General features: G+C 38.1%; 1 protein-coding gene across 9 annotated transcripts in view; it reads right to left on the bottom strand.

Annotated features, from left to right (window-relative positions):
- LOC144963314 (uncharacterized) overlaps positions 1–21,147 on the bottom strand; it is a 78,413-nt gene that overhangs the window by 2,558 nt on the left and 54,708 nt on the right. For all 9 annotated transcript variants that reach the window (XM_078897230.1, XM_078897237.1, XM_078897232.1 and 6 more), the window contains one exon: positions 830–944. In XM_078897230.1, the coding sequence (XP_078753356.1) occupies positions 830–944 (115 nt within the window). The remainder of the gene's footprint in view (positions 1–829; positions 945–21,147) is intronic.

Below are 21,147 nucleotides of genomic sequence, written 5' to 3'. Positions count from 1 at the left end.
GAGCACCTATAAATCGATCGATATTTGGAAGACGAGTTTTCTGGCCAAAATTTTAAACACGTTCACCCATCCAGCCAGTGACCACACTTAAAATCACTTGACTTATGTGACAAGACGAGACTTACAACACGTGTAGGGGGAAGCATGGCTCAGCGGGAACGATATTTGCTTCGTACCCGAAAGGTACCGAGTTCGAATACCCGCCGTGTGGCCTTGAGCAAGTCACTTAGCCCTAACTCAATTTGCGGCGCTGCACTTCGGCTAACGCCTGGGTTATTCCAGTCTTCCTTTGGAATAGACCCCAAAGACAAATCCCCCCCTCCCCACCACACCCCCATGGGATGAATAAAGGAAATTTTATCTTATCTATTTATTGTTTTATCACCATGTTGATCTATCCTGTCTTCATAGCTAAAAAATGCATTGTTGTCTTTTACAGCTATTTTAAAAAATAGTTCGTTGGAAAAATTATAGTAACTTGGCACGTGAAACTGGAATCTAATTTTCCGTCAATGCAGACATAAAGGCATTAAAAATAAGAGAAATACCTGTGTGGTATGCATGTCACATTCATTTTTTTTTTAAGTAAAGAAAAAGACATACGTGAAAGAAACACACACACACACACACACACACACACACGCACACACACACACCATACCAGAAAAAAATATACAAAAAAAGGAGTAAAAAAAAAAAAAAACCCAAACAAAACAAAATAACAAAAACAAAACAAAACAAACATCAAAGCAAAAGGGCAATTTGATTAATGAAAGCGATAAGTGAGCCCTGTCATCCCGAGTGCCTGCCACAACACCCAACCACGTACCTTTTCCTTTGATGCCAGAAATAGGCCCCGGCCACCACACCCACCATCAACAGGCCCACGGTGATGGCTGCCAGAAAGGGAAGTAATCGAGACATTGTTGGGTCTTCCAGTTGGTCTGGAATTTAAAGAAGAAGATTTCGTCAATAAACTGATTCGAATTTTTTTTTTTTTTAATTTAAAGCAACGATGAAAGACACAAGATGACGATGATAGATTGGATCACATATTCTAACACTTCCTTTATTCTTTGTTCCTATTATTATGATACGAGCCAGTGATGTATTTTCACCGATTGTGTGGCTATGTGATCTTATGGTATGACACTCGCTTTCAGATCGGAAGGTCCCGGGTTCGAGCCTCTGTCGGCGCATAGTTGAGTCCTTGGAAAATGCTCTTTCCTCACATTCTATCACAATACTCAGGTGTAAAATGAGTACCTGGCCCTTAACAGCGTTGTCTCTGTCGGGGGAAAATGTCATATCGCCTAACAGGCGTCATGTCTCGTTCTTTATGGTGCGTGCTGCTGTTGGTCAGGGACCATTTATTGTTTGTATATCGCCTTGAGCACGTTTGGTGAATATTGCGCTATGTAAAAGCGTCTTTGCTTGTTCCTATTATAATACGAGCCAATGATATTTCACCGATTGATGACACCCTAAGGGATCACCGCCTTGACGTTGGTGGTGGTGGTGGTGGTGGGGGGGGGGGGGGGGGGGGGTCTTGAGGCATATCAGGGGCAAAGGACTGAGATAAACACCGTGTTGCGAAATAAATAAATAAATAAATAAATAAATAAATAAATAAATAAACAATTAATAAATAAATAACTGAAAGATATGAATTATCCCCAGCGAGACATCGTAAGCTGCACAAGCCTAAGTACTCTGTGGAGAAATGTGAACAATCGTTCAATCCAACGTCTGGCACGACGTGTACATATATGCAGGTCTGATATCCGAACCCACTTATGGGCCTAGTTTAATATTGTTGTAATGGACAGAAGTTTGAGTCATATTTTGAGATTTCCACTACAACAACGAGCCCATACTTCCATGTCCAACAATCTTAGTCGCCTGTTAGGTGTCCTTTTTGTAGTCTCACTCATAGAACCCGTAACAGGATTCAATAGTCTGATGTCACGCCGCCCGACAACGGCGGCCATCTTGGTTCTAAACAAAGAAAATCATTACTATTTATTCTTCATGCTGGCTAGAACTTTTCATATGTCTTCTGATCAGAATGTGTATAAGTCAAAACATGATCAAATTTATGTTTTTTTCCCCTCTGGATACGCTTTAATGCTCGCCGGAGAAATATTTCATACGGGCGTCCGCCATTGTTCCGATAGTTTAGAGCCAGTGTTACTAAGTTACCGTACGTCATTAGGAAGGAAGTGACGTTACGACTATTGAATCCTACTGCCTTTAGTCAGGTACTCATTCACATCTTTGTATGACTTTTGTGACAAGACGAGTCGATGTAACGTTGAGCCACTCAATTACACCAAGCGTACAGGGCATTGAACTTCTTAAATTTCCCAATCGCTAACTGGAAGTCAGCTCGATCTGTTTCCCCCCCCCCCCCCCCCCTTCCCTCCCCCAATCCAAACTCATAAGAATTAATTAAAGGTCGAGACCTTTAAATTGAGAGAGAGAGAGAGAGAGAGAGAGAGAGAGAGAGAGAGAGAGAGAGAGAGAGAGAGAGTTTATTCAATCTTAGGCTTTGGCCAATAAATCAACAATTTGATGCCAACATACATGAAAGTGGAAAAAAGAAAAAGAAAAAAAGGTAAATGGAACCAAAAATAAACTGATACACCACACAAAAATACAACAATCGTAATACCATCAATGCGTACAATAATAATAATAATAATAATAATAATAATAATAATAATAATAATAATAATAATAATAATAATAATAATAATAATAATAATAATAATAATAATAATAATAATAATGTCACAAGGTGCGTTCGCAACTCGCAATGGATGCAAAGGCCGCTTATGACCTTAACGTGTGGAGAGGTAGACGTGGACGCTACAATCACCAACAGAACAACGTATCTGACAAGAGAGCCATAATTATTTATTTATAGTAAAAGAAAGGGGAACATCTCATGGTCATTGAGCAAAACAGAATAACATTGCATATATTGACAGGAAAAATCAAAAGTACATACAAGTAAAAAGTAGTAATGCAATATAAAATTCATGTAAGTTTTAACCAAAATAAACTATACTTCACCCAGATTCCAACCGTTCCATTAATTCCCACTAATAATGAAATTATTAATTACATATAGGGTCAAAATAAACTGTTCATATTCCGAAAGGAGAATAAAATTAATCAACAAAATTGTTCACACAGGGTGCGGTGTTCCAGCCTGTTCAAATCCAAAATTGTTCCTAATAAAACACATAGATCGAGTGTTACTTCCTCATCTTTACAAACGTTACATTGTATTTTGTTCATATTTCTCAAAAATTATATTGTTCAAAAGGGTTCAAAACACATTTACCGGGCGCTATGTCCTAGCCCCGACAAAATTACAAAGTTCAAAGATGCAAACGCATTTACCGGGCGCTATATCCTAGCCCCGTCAGCTCTTCACTATATTAGAAGATAGATATAGATATATTAGTAAAAATGAAATTAACATAGACACAATGATAGCGTAAGTGATCAATTAGTATTTGCTTAAAAATAATTCATTTAACTGAGGTCACGTTCTCAATTTCAACACAATTAAACTCAATGAATTAATTATTCACTAAAACAATAAAACTGTATATTATTTTAAACTTTAAGATAAGTGAAATAATTTTACGATATTAATCACTTAATCACTTGATGATTACTCAGCACATCAAAACAATATTATAAATTTTATATATTTTCACCGAGCACAAATTACAAAAACACAATATCGCTTAGAGCCCGTAACCGGGTACGATATACAAAATACTGGCCATATTAGGCCCACTTCGGCTACATTACAGCCTAAAACACAATGCTGGCCAACACACAGGCCCAACACATATCGCCTGAGAGCCCATATTCGGGTGCGACATAAAATACTGGCCACTTTGGGCCCTTTTCACTGTGGCTTCAACATAGCCAAACAGAATTCCAGCCAACACACAGGCTGTACAGGTCTTCCTTCTTCGACCTCAAATCGCAGACTGCCAGTTGAACATCGACCCAAGCCGAAACATAGGACAGGGTATCTAACGGTATCTCGGTTGATGCATAAGATTGATGAGGGTGTTTTAACACTGATGGAACATGATAACCCTCCGTTCTTTCATTGCCTTCATAGTCTACACCACCCACGGCGAAAACAAGGGAGTCCCTATTCCAACACCCATCCTACACTCATAAATCATTTAATTATATGGGTTTGATTCTACCCGAGACCTTGGTGGGTAGGACAACTATCTCCCTTTGTTACCTAGAAGGCATTTCTTTACATCACTCCCCACTGGAGGAAAAAAATCCCAAATTTTGATCAAAACTAAGAAATGCCTGACCACTAAGGCAGCCGAGACAAAAAGTCTGGTCCATGATTGTCCGAACCTTTCACAGACATCAACCGAAAACGATACTGGTGGAGCAACAGTGACCATCTCATCAGACGACCATTTTCTGACTTGGCTTTGTTGAGATACAACAAAGGAGCGTGGTCAGTCTCCACAATGAATTCTCTGCCCATAAGATAGCTGTTCAAACTTCTGACAGCCCACACAAGAGCTAAACACTCTTTTCAATCACTGAATACCGTTGTTCTCTCGGTAACAGTTTCCTACTGAGGTAAACAACTGGATATTTACCATGGTAATCTTCATCGTCCAAAACAGCTGCCACGGCACATTGAAGAATTCCACTTCCGTCTATGTCCGCGGTGGTCCGGTCATAGTACCGTTTCAATAAATTTGCGTGGTACGTTTTCTTTGAAGTACCAGCCTGTATTACATAATTATTATGTCCAACTACACGTTGAACTTCAAATGGACCTTGCCATTTCAATTCAAGTTTGTTGTGCTTTGTCGGGAGCAACAACAACACTTTGTCACCTTCTTTGAAGTTGCGCATCTTGGCTTTTCTATCGAAATATGCCTTATGCCGTTTTGGGGCCTTCTTTAAATTTTCATGGGCCATATGGATAGTAGTCTCAAGTTCTTCTTTTAGGTCTACAACATATTGGTATGTTGTCTTTACCTCTTCGTCCTCAATAGACTCCGTCCACAACTCTCTGAGAATTGTCATCGGGCCTCGTACTGGGCGACCGAACAACAATTCAAAAGGGGAGAAGCCCAAGGACTCCTGTGGTGCTTCACGGTAGGCAAACAGGGCCGCATTGAGATATCGATCCCAATCTGACGGTCTCTCTGTAGCCAATCTCTTAAGCATCCCTTTGAGAGTGCCATTAAACTTCTCCACCAGCCCATTACACTGAGGGTGATATGGACTTGTGGTAAGTTGTTTCACAGACAGTAGTCTACAGACTTCTTTCATCAAATCTGAGGTGAACTGTGTACCTCTGTCACTTAATATCTCTTTTGGTATCCCCGTCCTACTGAAAATGTCGACGAGGCCTTCCGCAACTGTCGCGGTTTCTATGTTTTTCAAGGCTACAGCTTCCGGGTACCGTGTGCAGTAATCTACCACAGTAAGCATGTAGCGATTCCTCTATTTGATGCAGGAATAATTGGTCCTACCAAATCTACCGCTACTCGACTAAATGGTTCGTCTATCAGCGGAACTTCAGTCAGAGGCACTTTTGGGGTCATTCCTCTTGCCGTTGACCTTTGACATTGGTCACACGATCTACAGAAGCGGGTGACGTCATCCCAAATGTTGGGCCAGTAGAAATTGCTGAGAATGCGCTCAGTCGTTTTCTTGGCAGCGAGATGTCCAGAGAGTATGGACTCATGAGCTAAACGCATCACTGTCTCTCGCAAATCTTTTGGGACCATGACTTGTCTAATCACGTCACCGTGTTCAATCTTTGGTGATTGAAAATATCGTACTAGAACCCTCTTTCATAATCAAACCAACTTTTATTATTGGCACCAGTCTTTTTCACTTCTTTCGTAACTGCTGCCTCTCTCGCACATTTCAATGTCTCGTCTCTGGTCTGTTTTTCTTTCAAAACAGCTGTACTAACACCTGTTTCCACTGAGGGGGCAGTGATCAATGGTTTCATCCTCTTTTCTTTTTGTGCCCTCGTCTGTGCTGCTTGAGCTGAGTGCTCACAATCATTTCTCATGAGATTCTCTTGTACTGAATCAGAGTGATCGTCATATTTTATTGGCGTTCCTGGGCATTTGACTCCTGGTATATTTCCCAAAATTACGTCATACAAAGGTGAGGCCATTTCTAGAGCCGTCACTCTTCCCTTGTAATATGGACAATCAAGCCACGCTTCAGTTAGTGGGGCACTCACAGTCTTCCCATCAGCTAGACTGACCTTCACTCTCTTTTCTTGTTCTTTCTTTTCTCTACTCACAAGGCCTTTTCTAATCACAACACAACTACTGCCGCTGTCTCTCAACACTTTAACTCTTTGTCCATTTATCCAACCAATGGCGACCGGCATACCTGTCATCTCTATCGCGTGTCCCGAACATGCTGCAGACACCGTAATTAATTGTCAAAATTCTTTATTTTCCCTCGGCGCTTGACGTTGAGTGTTAGTGTTGTTCATGATACCATTGTTAGCAACATGATGTTGTGCATTGTTACAACATGGCAGCGGTTCTGGAGTATTCATAGCCGCTACTCCAAAAGTCTTCTTATCAGTATTCTCCATCCTTTTTCTTTCCCAGCACTGCTCCGTGGAGTGGTACCTACGACCACAGTATCCACATTTCGTGTCTCTTTGTATTGCAGAGATTTGTGGTCTGTTCTTACAATCCCTCTTCAAATGTCCAACTTTAAAACAGTTGTGGCATCTAATTACTGAAGTAGTTGGTTTCATGACAGGTTTGTGACCATCTTGCTGTTTGCTTGGAACCTTGTCATTCTGATATGACACAGTTCTTGAGAAAGCGCCGGCAGTCCCGTGCGCTTCGACATATTTCTCTACAGTGTCGACTACTTCCATAGATGTATTTGGTTTTCTTTCCTTCAGGAAAACCATCAGCTCCTTGTTACAAACATTTACGAGCTGTTCTTTAACAATCAAGTCCAAGATGTCCTCAGGATTTGTTCTATCCTTGCCGGACATAGTTATCCACTTTTCCAGATATGTGGATATACGGGTTCGAAACTGACCCATCCTTTCTCCTATTTCTGGTTTACTTTTACGGAAACGCTCTAAGAAGCCGTCTTCCGTTAAATTGTAGCGTTTCAATAACGCGCACTTTACCTTATCATACTGGGTAGCGTCTACCTCGTCCAAGCGAGTGTACACGTCCAACGCATTGCCTCTAAGCAACGCCGACAAATGAATCGCCCAATCTTCTTCTCTCCATCGATTTACGGTTGCATATCTTTCAAACCTGAGTAGATAGCTATCTATCTGATCTTTCGATTCATCAAAATATGGCAGGCGAGGACTTTTAGCCCCACAACTGCCAGTCGAGGGTTCACTGTCAGTGGAGGAAGGGGTTCGAACCGGGACCACTGAATTTTCAATTTTTAGGCGCTCTAGTTCCAGCTGCCTTTCAACAAGAAGAGCTTGTTGTTTCGTTTGTTCTGCGACTGCATCACGCTCTTTCTCTTTCTCACACCTCTCTCTCTCCTTTTCCTCCCTGTCCCGTTCCAACTTTTCTTCCACCCACACTCTCAGTTCGTCGCCATGTAAACCCAACTTTTCCCCACATTTTAACAATCGTTCCACATCCATAATGACAAAATATTTATCGCAACGTACTTAGAAAATCGATAGATTGAATAATATAAAAAGAGAAGGATCAGCTGAATGCAGATAAAAATCTACCCAGTATACCTATTGTCAAACAAACAATAGCAAAATCAGTAATAACAGCTGACGCTTCGTCAGTTCAAAAAGTTAAAACATCAAGCGATGACCACAACATTATATCAAAACAACATTATCTAGACTTTAATCAAATTAAAGTATTAAGGCCCTTCACACCGGCCTTTCATAGTTCGTGGTTCACTCGCTTTATGAACGAAACAATAAGTAGCGATACGCCGCGCGTACCCTACACCATCAGTGTAACCTCGTTACGCCTGAACAATTACGTGATATCCTTTCACTCACCCAAACTATAACTTTACATTACAGATAGTACATAGTCGTTAAATGATGAGAAGTAGCGCCTGAAATTAGATCTGACAGCCCAACCCCCTGATATGCATCAGTTCAGGAAGCGACTCTAAATCCCCACAACAATAAGAGGCATTGACTTCTCAGAAACGAAGGTGTCTGTTGATGTATAACGTCAGACCACCAAACCACACAATAAGAAATCCTGCTCGCAGCGCCAATTCATGTCACAAGGTGCGTTCGCAACTCGCAATGGATGCAAAGGCCGCTTATGACCTTAACGTGTGGAGAGGTAGACGTGGACGCTACAATCACCAACAGAACAACGTATCTGACAAGAGAGCCATAATTATTTATTTATAGTAAAAGAAAGGGGAACATCTCATGGTTATTGAGCAAAACAGAATAACATTGCATATATTGACAGGAAAATGTTGAGGTTATGTTATGGCAGCCCAATAATAATCAATGAAAGATGATAACACAGAAGTGACGATTTAATTCGAGTTTATTAAATAAAACTCATGGTGATTTTCATCTGTCTAACATGGACAGGAAAAAGGCAAAAAAAAGGAAGTGAAAGTAGAATCTATTAATCGGTACATAAACAAAATATTCGTATAATGATAAATTCGCTCTATTATTCATGGTAATTAATCAATGATGGGATCATACTCAACACCCTCCCATGATCTCAGCATTGTGAGCATTTAACAAAATAATTGGTATTCATCAATATATATACCCTACAAGAAATACTAACTTAGCAAAATGGCATCTGTGCTTGTTACTTGTGCAATATAAAAAAAAATATATCTACCTATACCTATTTACTGAAAAATTTGGAAATTAGTCATACAAATAATAAGCATATCAACAGTTTCATTGAATCAAAACTGTGTTAATTTTTGTGTTAATGTCTAAAAGGACTTTAAGACAATACATTATATTTAAATTTAACATAAGTAGTAAATGCACAGAGTGACCATGAATCAAAATATTAATAGTAGTGTGATCATGAAGTATATTTGCAACTTTACTTTAAATCTTGAATAAATGATAGTAAAGAGCTAAAATAAAAATGGGATATTTGAAAAAAGGAGATAAATCAAACAAAAGTAAATTAATAGTAGATACTAACAGTATCATGCATGTTATTTAAATCATTTAGTTTTCTTTATGCAAATGAAAACAATTGGGTTATCTACCCCATAATAGCAGTTTTAAATTCTTGCAATTTGGCCTTAGAAGCAGGTTTTGTAAAAACATCAGCAACATTTGAATCTGTTGGTATGTAATAAACAGACAATCTATTCTCAGATATCTCATTTCTAATGAAATGGTATTTTATATCAATATGCTTTGATCTTTGGTGCTTTACTGGGTTTTGAGCAAGTGCAATAGCTCCTTGATTGTCACAGAAAAGAGTGAATTGATTTTCATTTAGATCTGATATTTCTTTGAGAAAAGATGTCAAATATTTTCCTTCTTGGATAGCTGAAACAAGAGACATGTATTCAGCTTCACAGGTTGATAATGCAACTTTTTTGCCCTGGTATCAGGTTGTCTATTTCGATTATCACACATTTTACCTAAAATGCAAGTTTCACAATCTAGGTTTGGGGATTTATCTCCAGAGATTTTCATTCCATCAACTTTGTTTTCTAAACTTATGATGTCGCGCACATTTGAATGTCCTAAAATACTGTGCCAAACATTGAGGGACTGATTGTTTATTTTTGTTTTCTTCAACATGTTCAGGTAGAATAGATTGTTTCTTTTCTCAATATCAAACGCATGTCCATCCATCTGAACGACTCCTTTGTCTTTTGAAAAATTAACGAATGCACCAGCTTTGGTTGCAGCTGGAATAGAAAATATGTTTTGATCAAACGATGGGATTAAGAGCGCATCTTTTAAAACAATTTCCCTTTTTTGACCTTGCTGATCTTCGAAATACAATTTAGCATCTCCTTGTCCCTGAACAATGTTTTTAGCTTTTGTCCCATCCGCTAGTTGAATGGTATAGGACTCTGGGTTGAACAGCTTGTTAAATTTTATGAACTTTTCACTTTCTTTTACGATATGTGTCGTCGCACCACTGTCAATAAGAATATGATTATTTTCACCACATGATGACTTGCTCAGGTTATTAACGCCGAATGTGAAATGATGATTTTCATAATTAGTATCAGGATCTGTTGTTAGTGACCGTACCGACTGCTGTTTGTTTTCTCGTTTGAATTTGGACCTGCAGTATTTCGTTTCATGTGTATACGAATCACAAAAACTACAAAATTTTGGTTTGTTTGAGTTTGCATGTGGGCGAGGGTTGTTAGGTTGCCACGACTGTGGGCGTGGGTTGTTAGTTTGCCACGACGGTGGGCGTGGGTTGTTATGCTGTTGTCTAGGTTTCTTGAAGCATTCACTGGTATGGTGAGATTTTGTCTTGCAGAATGAACACCAGGTAGAGTGCCTTTGAGGCTGTGGCTCAGCGGCCATTGACATAATTGAAGACGATGTGGTTTTATTATTGTGTAAATTCTCTTGGTCTTCGTAATTTCTGAGAAGAATTTTGAAATCAGAGAAATTTAAATCACTTTCTTTTTGATTTATTACCGCTGTAAACGCTTTGTACTGCGATGGAAGAGCTTTCATGATCATGGCGATCAGAAGACCATCACTTATTATTTCGTTCGCATCGCGTAATTGTGCAGCAATTGTTTCAGCTCTTATCAAAAAATCAGTTAAGGATTCCTTTCCAAGTTGTAAACTAGTAAGCTCAGTATAAAGGGTTATAATTCTTGGTTTACCCTTTGGGAGGTAATGTTCCTTTAGAATTTTCAGGGATTTTCTCCCATCATCGGTTGCGTCTCTCATAATGAGGGACAATGAACGATCATCTAAGCATTGGATGAGCTCCGCGAAGCATTCTGCGTTTTTATCCGTATCTGGAGTTTCTTCATTGATGAAGATGTGGTGTAGACCTTTAAGTCTCATAAGACCTAAGAACTTCAGGTGCCACATTTCGAAGTTTCGTTCATCGCCGTTAAAAATTGGTGTTTTGTAGGCTGCCATTGTCTTATATTTTGTTGACATTCGTTTGTTCGGTTATTTTACGTTCAGTATCCTTGTTCGGTTATTTTACCTTCAGTATCCTGGGCCCATAACCTGTTGAGGTCATGTTATGGCAGCCCAATAATAATCAATGAAAGATGATAACACAGAAGTGACGATTTAATTCGAGTTTATTAAATAAAACTCATGGTGATTTTCATCTGTCTAACATGGACAGGAAAAAGGCAAAAAAAGGAAGTGAAAGTAGAATCTATTAATCGGTACATAAACAAAATATTCGTATATTGATAAATTCGCTCTATTATTCATGGTAATTAATCAATGATGGGATCATACTCAACAGAAAAATCAAAAGTACATACAAGTAAAAAGTAGTAATGCAATATAAAATTCATGTAAGTTTTAACCAAAATAAACTATACTTCACCCAGATTCCAACCGTTCCATTAATTCCCACTAATAATGAAATTATTAATTACATATAGGGTCAAAATAAACTGTTCATATTCCGAAAGGAGAATAAAATTAATCAACAAAATTGTTCACACAGGGTGCGGTGTTCCAGCCTGTTCAAATCCAAAATTGTTCCTAATAAAACACATAGATCGAGTGTTACTTCCTCATCTTTACAAACGTTACATTGTATTTTGTTCATATTTCTCAAAAATTATATTGTTCAAAAGGGTTCAAAACACATTTACCGGGCGCTATGTCCTAGCCCCGACAAAATTACAAAGTTCAAAGATGCAAACGCATTTACCGGGCGCTATATCCTAGCCCCGTCAGCTCTTCACTATATTAGAAGATAGATATAGATATATTAGTAAAAATGAAATTAACATAGACACAATGATAGCGTAAGTGATCAATTAGTATTTACTTAAAAATAATTCATTTAACTGAGGTCACGTTCTCAATTTCAACACAATTAAACTCAATGAATTAATTATTCACTAAAACAATAAAACTGTATATTATTTTAAACTTTAAGATAAGTGAAATAATTTTACGATATTAATCACTTAATCACTTGATGATTACTCAGCACATCAAAACAATATTATAAATTTTATATATTCTCACCGAGCACAAATTACAAAAACACAATATCGCTTAGAGCCCATAACCGGGTACGATATACAAAATACTGGCCATATTAGGCCCACTTCGGCTACAATACAGCCTAAAACACAATGCTGGCCAACACACAGGCCCAACACATATCGCCTGAGAGCCCATATTCGGGTGCGACATAAAATACTGGCCACTTTGGGCCCTTTTCACTGTGGCTTCAACATAGCCAAACAGAATTCCAGCCAACACACAGGCTGTACAGGTCTTCCTTCTTCGACCTCAAATCGCAGACTGCCAGTTGAACATCGACCCAAGCCGAAACATAGGACAGGGTATCTAACGGTATCTCGGTTGATGGAACATGATAACCCTCCGTTCTTTCATTGCCTTCATAGTCTACACCACCCACGGCGAAAACAAGGGAGTCCCTATTCCAACACCCATCCTACACTCATAAATCATTTAATTATATGGGTTTGATTCTACCCGAGACCTTGGTGGGTAGGACAACTATCTCCCTTTGTTACCTAGAAGGCATTTCTTTACAAATAATAATAATAATAATAATAAGAAGAAGAAGAAGAAGAAGAAGAAGAAGAAGAAGAAGAACAAGAGAGAGAGAGAGAGAGAGAGAGAGAGAGAGAGAAAGAGAGGGAGAGAGAAAGAGAGAGAGAGATAGAAAGAGTGAGAGAGAAAGAGAGGGAGAGAGGGAGAGAAGAGAGAGAGAGAGAGAGAGAGAGAGAGAGAGAGTATACTCTCAAATCGGCGAAATAAATATCAATGTGAAATTGAATGTAAGCTTCAATTTAATATACAAAAAAAAAAAAAAAAAAAAAAAAAAACAGATAAAATATATATCTGTTTTCGTATATTATATTGAAGCTTACATTCAATTTCACATTGTTATTTATTTCTTCGAGTTTCAAGCAGCAACTTTTACATTTCTCAAATTGGCGGGAGATGAGCAGATAGCTGAGTGGATTAAGTGATTTTTATTTGAGCAAGATACTTAGCACCATTGCCCACTTTACGGTGCTTGCACTGTAGCTCAAACGTTGGTTATCTCGCTCTTTTCTCGTGATGAAGCCATGAAAATTATTTCCCTCTATGATGAATAAAGGGCGATTCATATTATCTATACACCTCAATTTGATTTTTTTAGTGTGTGTGTGTCATCTCAAGCAATATTTGCAGGTCTGATAACCGAACGCAATCATGGGCTTGATGTAACATCGTTGTACCTAATGGACGAATGTTGTATTTTTTATGGTTATTAGTGATATCAGTTTATTTTTTCGTTCCATTTAACATTTTTTTCCACTTTCATGTATGTTGTCATCAAATTGTGTGATTTATTGGCGAACGCCTAAGATTGAATAAACTTTGAAATTTGAACATTGATAATATTTTGCGTTGGTTTGAGAGTACTTCCATTGCAACAATGAGTCGGTAAAAATCTGGGTTGTCGGACCTGTAAATAAGTACACATTGCCTCAAGTCGATTTTGTGACCATTCGCAAACAGCAACTAATAGACATTACAAAAACAAATTAAATTACCACCCCCTCAAAGGAAAAACAAACAAAAAATAAACAAACCATCCCCCCCCCCCAAAACAAAACAAAACAAAAGCAAAACCCAACAACAAACCAAAAAAAAAAAACAACAAAAGAAAAAACAACCAGAACCCCCCCCCCCCCCCCAAAAAAAATAGTCCCAAAAACAAAACAAACAAAAAATAAATAATAAAAAAACTAGAAAAACAAACAAACCGCCAAACAAAAACAAAAAAAAAAAAAAAAATCACAACCCCAATAACTTACTAATTTTTTTAAAGCGATGACTACAACAATCTTCACCTGAGCATTCACCTTAAATCTTATCCATCATCTATCTATCTATCTATCTATGTATTCCCCCCTCACTTTTGCTCGTCTACGTAGCCAGCCTATGTGGTTTGTATGACAGACGGCATTCCTTTCCATTCAAACCTGGACGACAAAATTATGTTTTACGCCTTCTGACATTTGAGTAAATTATCACAACAGCGGCAGCAACATGCTGAGAACCAGCCAGCACCTCTACTGGATATATCTGATTCTGGCCGGGGGTAACGAAGTTAGTAACCTTTTCGAACACCCCTGTAAATTGCAAACACCCCCTTCCCCCCTGCACCTAACCCACCTACAAATTCTCTCATTCCCCCCCCCCCCCCATCCCATCCACCAATCTCTCATTTTCACCCCTTTCCTCCAGCATCCCCCCTCCCCCTTACACACACACAGGTATGACGGACAACAATGGAATACACCGACAAAACATACGTTATTAAAGATTTTGGATATCGATTTTTAACTTCTAAATTTTATTTATCGATAATATAGAATAATAAGAACTTAAGCTTTTATATACAGCAATATCCACTAAACATTCTCAAAGCGCTTTGCCGGGAGGTGGGGGGGGGGGGGGGTCCCTAGCCAACGGCAATACTAAGCATAACGCCTGATAGGTGATATTACATTTTTCTTCAGACAGAGACAACGCTGTTAACGACCAGGTACCCATTTTACACATGAGTACGGTGAGAGAATGTGAATAAAAAGGCTTTTCCAAGGACCCAACTATGCACCGCTCAGAGCGGGGCTCAAACCAATGACTTTCCTATCCGAAGGCGAGTGTCATACCACTAGACAACATAGCCACACTCTGACTAACCTAAAAATCCCAAACCCGAGAGGTCTTTGAAATCCCAGGTTTGATCATTTTTGACAAGTTAGGGGTCATCATAATAGATCGAACTTTGAAGTAAAAGTTTTCTGGCCAAAATGTATAACGTTGTTTTGCCAGTGCACGGTAGCTAATGTCATGTTTTTGTCTGGCACCGACACTGTCTGAGTACGTGTTGACAGACAGAGAGACTGACTGAAGAATGCTGACAGGAACAAATACACATTGCCAACATTAATGATTAACTAGTTAACTACCGTACTGTCGGAAAAAAACACGTATTTCAAAATTTGGCCAGAAAAATCGTCTTTCAAAAATCGATCCATTTACATGACCAAATCTTGGCAAAAACACTCAAACCTGGGATTTCGCGAAGTATTCTTTCGACTCCCAGGTTTGAAATTTTTTTTTGCCAAGAATGAGGTCATTTGAATCGATCGATATCTGAAGGACGAGTTTTCTGGTCAAATTTTTAAAACCAGTTTTTCAAGAGTACGACAGTTACCCTTTTAAGAACGGGGTAGAGATATGCTACAGGTTTACTTTCTCTCGTCTTACACCACCAATCAAGCTAAATCCGATATCAGTGCACTGTGGTACCCGGAAAAAAAAACAACACATTTTCATAATTTTGGCCAGAAAACTAGTCATTCGAATATTGATCAATTAAATTGACTATCGTGTTTTGGCAAAAAACTCTCAAACACGGGACTTCAAAGGAGAGTGGGGTTGTTTATTTGTTGTTGTTGTTGTTGTTTTTGTTGTTGTTGATGATGACAAGATGAGAGTCATTGCAGTTATGATAGACCAATACTGCCGTTGTTTATTTTAAGAACACAGTATATCCAAGTTTACCAAATAGCATTAACTTTGCTCTTTTGAAAAAAAAAAACGGCAGAATATCTGAGAGCCGGGGTTTTTGGCAAAATATTTTAAAATGTGTTTTTTTTTCAGGGTTCGTCAGTATACTCATCGTGCATGGAACTCCAGTGCCCCTGTGACTACATGCATAGTTCTACTCTGGTGCGGCTATGTGGTCTAGTGGTATGACACTCGCTTTCGGATCGGAAGGTCCTGGGTTCGAGCCTCGCGCTCGGCGCATAGTTGAGTCCTTGGAAAAGGCTCTTTACTCACATTTTCTCACCGTACTCAGGTGTAAAATGAGTACCTGGCCGTTAACAGCGTTGTCTTTGTCCGAAAAAAATTTAATATCGCCTAACAGGCGTCATGTTAAATGTTGCTGTTGACCAGGGACCCCTTGTAAAGCGCTTTGAGCACATTTAGTGGATATTGCGCTATATAAAGCTCAATTATAACTATACTCAATTACTCTAATCTTTAATCCTTTCGCGGCGGGTTTGAATTTTTCTTCAAAAATAATTTTAGAAGACAATAACAAGACAATGCTGTATCACAATTCAACACTTCGCATACTTATGATTAGTAAAAATCGACGTGCCCAGAAAAAGCAGGTCTGATAACCGAACGCAATTGGATTCAATAGTCTGATGTCACTCGCCTAGCAGCGGCGGCCATCGTGGTTCTAAACAAAGAAAATTGGTACTTTTTATTCTTCATGCTGGCTAGAACTTTTCATATGTCATGTGATCAGAATGTGTAAAAGTTAAAACATGATCAGATTTATAATGTTTTTTTTTTCCTCTGGATACGCTTTTATGCTCGTCGAAGAAATATTTCATAAGGGCATCCGCCATTGTTCCGATGGTTTAGAGCCAGTAACTAAATTACCATGCGTCATTACGAGGGAAGTATTATGGGCAACTTAACTGTTCTGCCATGAAGAGAATTCTGCTGGACGGCTGGCCCAAGCTCCTTGAGAATAGGTCATCCGTGGAAATGTGCTATGTGCGCTTTGTAAAGAGCTTTGAGCACGTTTAGTGGGTAATGCGCTATATTAAAAGTATACGTATTTTTGGGGCGTTTTAAAAAAGTATAAATGTATATAATTTCTTAAAATACCACAGACGGCAAATCTAACGAATATTTACATTAAATCTTTGAAAAAAAAAAACAAGAAAAGAAAAAGAAATAGAATGAAAAACAATTTAAATTGTGCATTTGTTTACAAAGAATGTAAACCATCTCTATCTGATAGACAATGTAATGTTTTTCAAAACTTTTTATATCTATTCCTAAAATAATAACTACTTGAAATAATATAAAAATACATCATACAAAACGTCCAACTTGGCATCATTCATCATTCATATTGTACAGAAATGTCACAACACACTGCCGTACTCTGAAAAAAACTAGCGTTTACAATTTTGGCCAAAAAATCATCCTTCAAATATCGATCGATTAAAATGAACCCCAGCTTGTCCAAAAAAAAAAAAAAGAAAAAAAAAAAGAAAAAAAAAAGCCCTCTCAAACCTAGGACCTCGCAAGTCCCAAATTTGATTTTTTGGGTTTTTTTTTTTGTTTTTTTTTGCCAAGATGAGGGTCATTTTAATCGATCGATATTTGACAGACGAGTTTGTTTTTTTTTGGCCAAAATTTTAAATACGTGTTTTTCAGAGTAAGGAGCATACAGATCAAAAGAGAAGAAGAGAGTTATATTATGGTTCTGCAGACAAACATTGAAAACAAAGCGGATTGTCTGAGCCGCATTGCACTGACAAAACAACGTCTTTTTAAAAATTTGGCCAGAATATTATTATTCAATATTAATGACTCAATATAGCTCCAAATCTGACCAAAAAAAAAAAAAATAAATAAATAAAACTTGAAAATTCATTGAATACTCGAGTTTGAGAGTTTTTGTCAAGCAAGTTGAGGGTCATTTCAATCGACAGATATTTGAATTAAAAAATTAAAACTTTCTGGCCAGAATGAAAAATAAACGTTTTGTCAGTGTGAAGCAGTACATGTTTATATTCTACGTTTACCTTCATTTAAAACAAGTGACGTGCAACATAACAACCCTCAAACGAATTGTTGTTTGGATTGTTACACTAAACGTTTTATGGTTTCTATGAGAAGAAACGCTCACCTCTGTGGTTTATTGTATGCATGTATCATTCTTTCACTATGCACTTTCATCCCGTTGACTGAACAAAGGCTCGAAACCGGCATGTTCTTTGTTACGCAATTGGTTGATTTGTAAAGCTGTTATCTAAAAAGAAAATCACACACACACACACACACACACACACACACACACACACAAATGTATGCCTTAAAGTACGTATTATATAGATAGAACGAAGATGACGTCACCCAAGCCTTTGTTATTGTATTTTGCCATCCGCGATTGTGAGTGATTCTCACTAAACTGTATCAACCACTGTATCAAAATTCATGGTTACACACAGTTTTGTGTGTTGGTCCGTTATACTTCCGGATGGCAATGTTATGAGCTTCTTAGCCAAGCGCATATTATTTAATACAGTTCAGTGAGCATTACTCATAAACGCGGATTGCAAAAAAAAAAATAACAAAGACCTGAGTGACGTCATCTTCGAACTATCTATATTATATAGATAGAAGGAAGTTGACGTCACTCAGGTCATTGTTATTGGGGTTTTTTTGCCTTCCATGTTTATGAGTAGTTCTTACTAAACTGTATTAACCAGACTATAAACGTTCCAAGATCACACATAGTTTTGAGTGTTGGTCCGTTATATTTCTGGATGGCAATGTTGTGAGTTTCTTAACCAAGCGCACACCATCTATATGTTTCAGGGGGGTCCCGAGTGCTCAGTTGGTAGAGCACTCACTTCGACCAAGATCGATCCCTGGAGCAGTCGAGATATTTTTCGGACCGCCCCCCCCCCCCCCCCCCCTGTCCATCCAGCAATGAACGGGTAGCTGGTTCTGTAAGAGCAGACGGAAAGTACTTTGCAAAAGATCAGCGTCCTATTCAAAGGATGACAAGCAACGTGTACATATATGCGTGTCTGACATCCGAACCCACTTATGGGCCTAGTTTAACATTGTTGAAATGTACAATATTTTGCGTCATTTATTTAGATTTCCATTATAACAATGAGCCCATAAGGAATTGGGTTATCAGACCTGTAAATAAGTACACGTCGATAGCAAGCCATTGCTATTGTCCGTTTCACGCGAGAGAAACGGGATAAACTCGGACCTGATGGCAATGAAGGACGACTTTTTTAATATACGTTTCCATTGAAGATCTATTCTCATTATGGTGGTATCTGAAATGTTACAGTGAATGACATAATCAGTCGGATGGTGAAAAGGTTTGAATTGAGAAATTGCCAAGTTTAGTTAGAAGGACCATTTTTATCAAAAATGAGTTCTTGTCATAAATGATTAAATCAACCCTTTTTCTTAATTTCACTTCTAAATTTTTTTTATACAAAGTTGAAAAAGTATGAAATTTGAGTAAAAGTTGCTGGATACCTTTCCCATACATCTGACCATAACTTCATGAAAAATCACCCGATTTACTTTAAATAAAGATTAAAATGCTCTAGGGAGCATATTCTTTCAGAACATGCAAAAAGAAAAATGCAAAAAAAAAAAAAAAATGCAAATCCAAAATTTTCACCTTCCGACTGATTATGACATGCGCTGACACAAAAATTACAGTCTTAGTATTTAATTATGCCCTTCCGCCACAAACATTATAAAATCTCGTCGCCTAGGCATTCCACGAAGGAATATATATAATTCATCAAACAAGATGGCTGATGTCAACAGGAATCACCCATGTTGTCCAAGTGAGAAAACTGGGTGTTAATAATCTTAATTAAGGGGAAAAAAACGAAAGTGCCTGAAGTGGGGCTCGAACCCGGGACCTTCCGGGTCACAGTGCAATGCCTCGGCCACTCCGTCCTCTTATCTTAGTATATCTACCATCACATGCGTTATATGAAATGAAATCAAAACATTTTCAACTTAAGGCCATAGATTGTCAATAAACAACTGACTAATTTTTTTTTCCAAAATAACAAGCGGAAAGCCGTCTCGATTATTTAGTGATAGTAAACATTGGGCTGCTGATGTGCATTTGGGTTAATTAATAAAAAGAAGATGGGTCTGAGACGACGTGCACATATTTGCAGGTCTGTTAACCCAAATTATTATGGGCTCATTTGTGTAATGGAAATCTCAAGAAATGACGCAAAATATTTTGGGATTTGCACGGGATAAGGCTTTTAGTGCTGAAACGATCAAGTGCTTTAACCTCAATATTATGATTATCTGTCAAATGCCGATTATACATCATGGAAACACAATACGACATTATGTCTAGAAAACATATGGTTTTCGTATGCACAAGTGTATCGCATGTGTAACAAGCAATGAAACCTGATCCAAAAATTCATCTTTCGGAGATAATATTGTTTACTTTTGCTCCTGCCTCTTGTTTTCTTATTCCACTCGCTTTTCCCTCCACGATATAATAAAGAATTCTGCCGTATTCTTGAAAGAAAAAAAACAACAACACGTATTTAACATTTTGGCCAGAAACCTCGTCCTTCGAATATCGATCGATTAAAATGACCCTCATCTTAGCAAACACTCTCAAACCTGGGACTTCGCGAAGTCCCAGGTTTGAGAGATTTTGCCAAGTTGAGGATAATTTTTAATCAACTTGTTGTTAAATGAATAGGGCAGAATTGCATTGCCATATATCAAAATTTCTCATCCACTATGTCCCCTGTCTAAATGTCAAGAGGTGGTACAGTTTTCTAAAAAAAAAATCTTTTTTTTTAATTTACAAAATTAGATTAAATAATCGAACGAGTAACGAAAATTGACCAGAAATGGAAAAAGCCTTTTAAAAAAGCAACACCCCTCCCCCAAACCCCTTTAAAAACAACAAAAACAAAGAAACAACACAACAAACAAACAAAAACAAACATACAAACACCTAGCCACCCATCCATCCACTCATTCAATCTTGCATTCCTCCCACATCCATCTACCCACCTACCTACACACTCATCAATCCATCCATCCATCCATCTATCCATCCACCCATCAATCTATCCATTCAATTTTCTCTTCTTCAATCAATCAATCCATCATTCCATCTACCCAACTACCAGTCTATTCATTCATTCTTCCATTGATCCATCAACCCATCAATCCACCCATCAATAATTTTTTAAAAAATTACTTTATTCATCCCAAAGGCGAAATTTGTCTTTAGGGTCTATTCCAAGGGAAGCGCCGCAAAGTGAGCTAAGGCGAGGTCA

The sequence above is a fragment of the Berghia stephanieae genome, chromosome 1, assembly GCF_034508935.2.
Source record: "Berghia stephanieae isolate SIO BIC M18660-M18661 chromosome 1, UCSD_Bste_1.3, whole genome shotgun sequence".
In the NCBI taxonomy this organism is placed as follows: Eukaryota; Metazoa; Mollusca; class Gastropoda; order Nudibranchia; family Aeolidiidae; genus Berghia; species Berghia stephanieae.
Note: the sequence above shows the minus strand (reverse complement) of the source record. Positions and strands in the feature narration are given on the sequence as shown.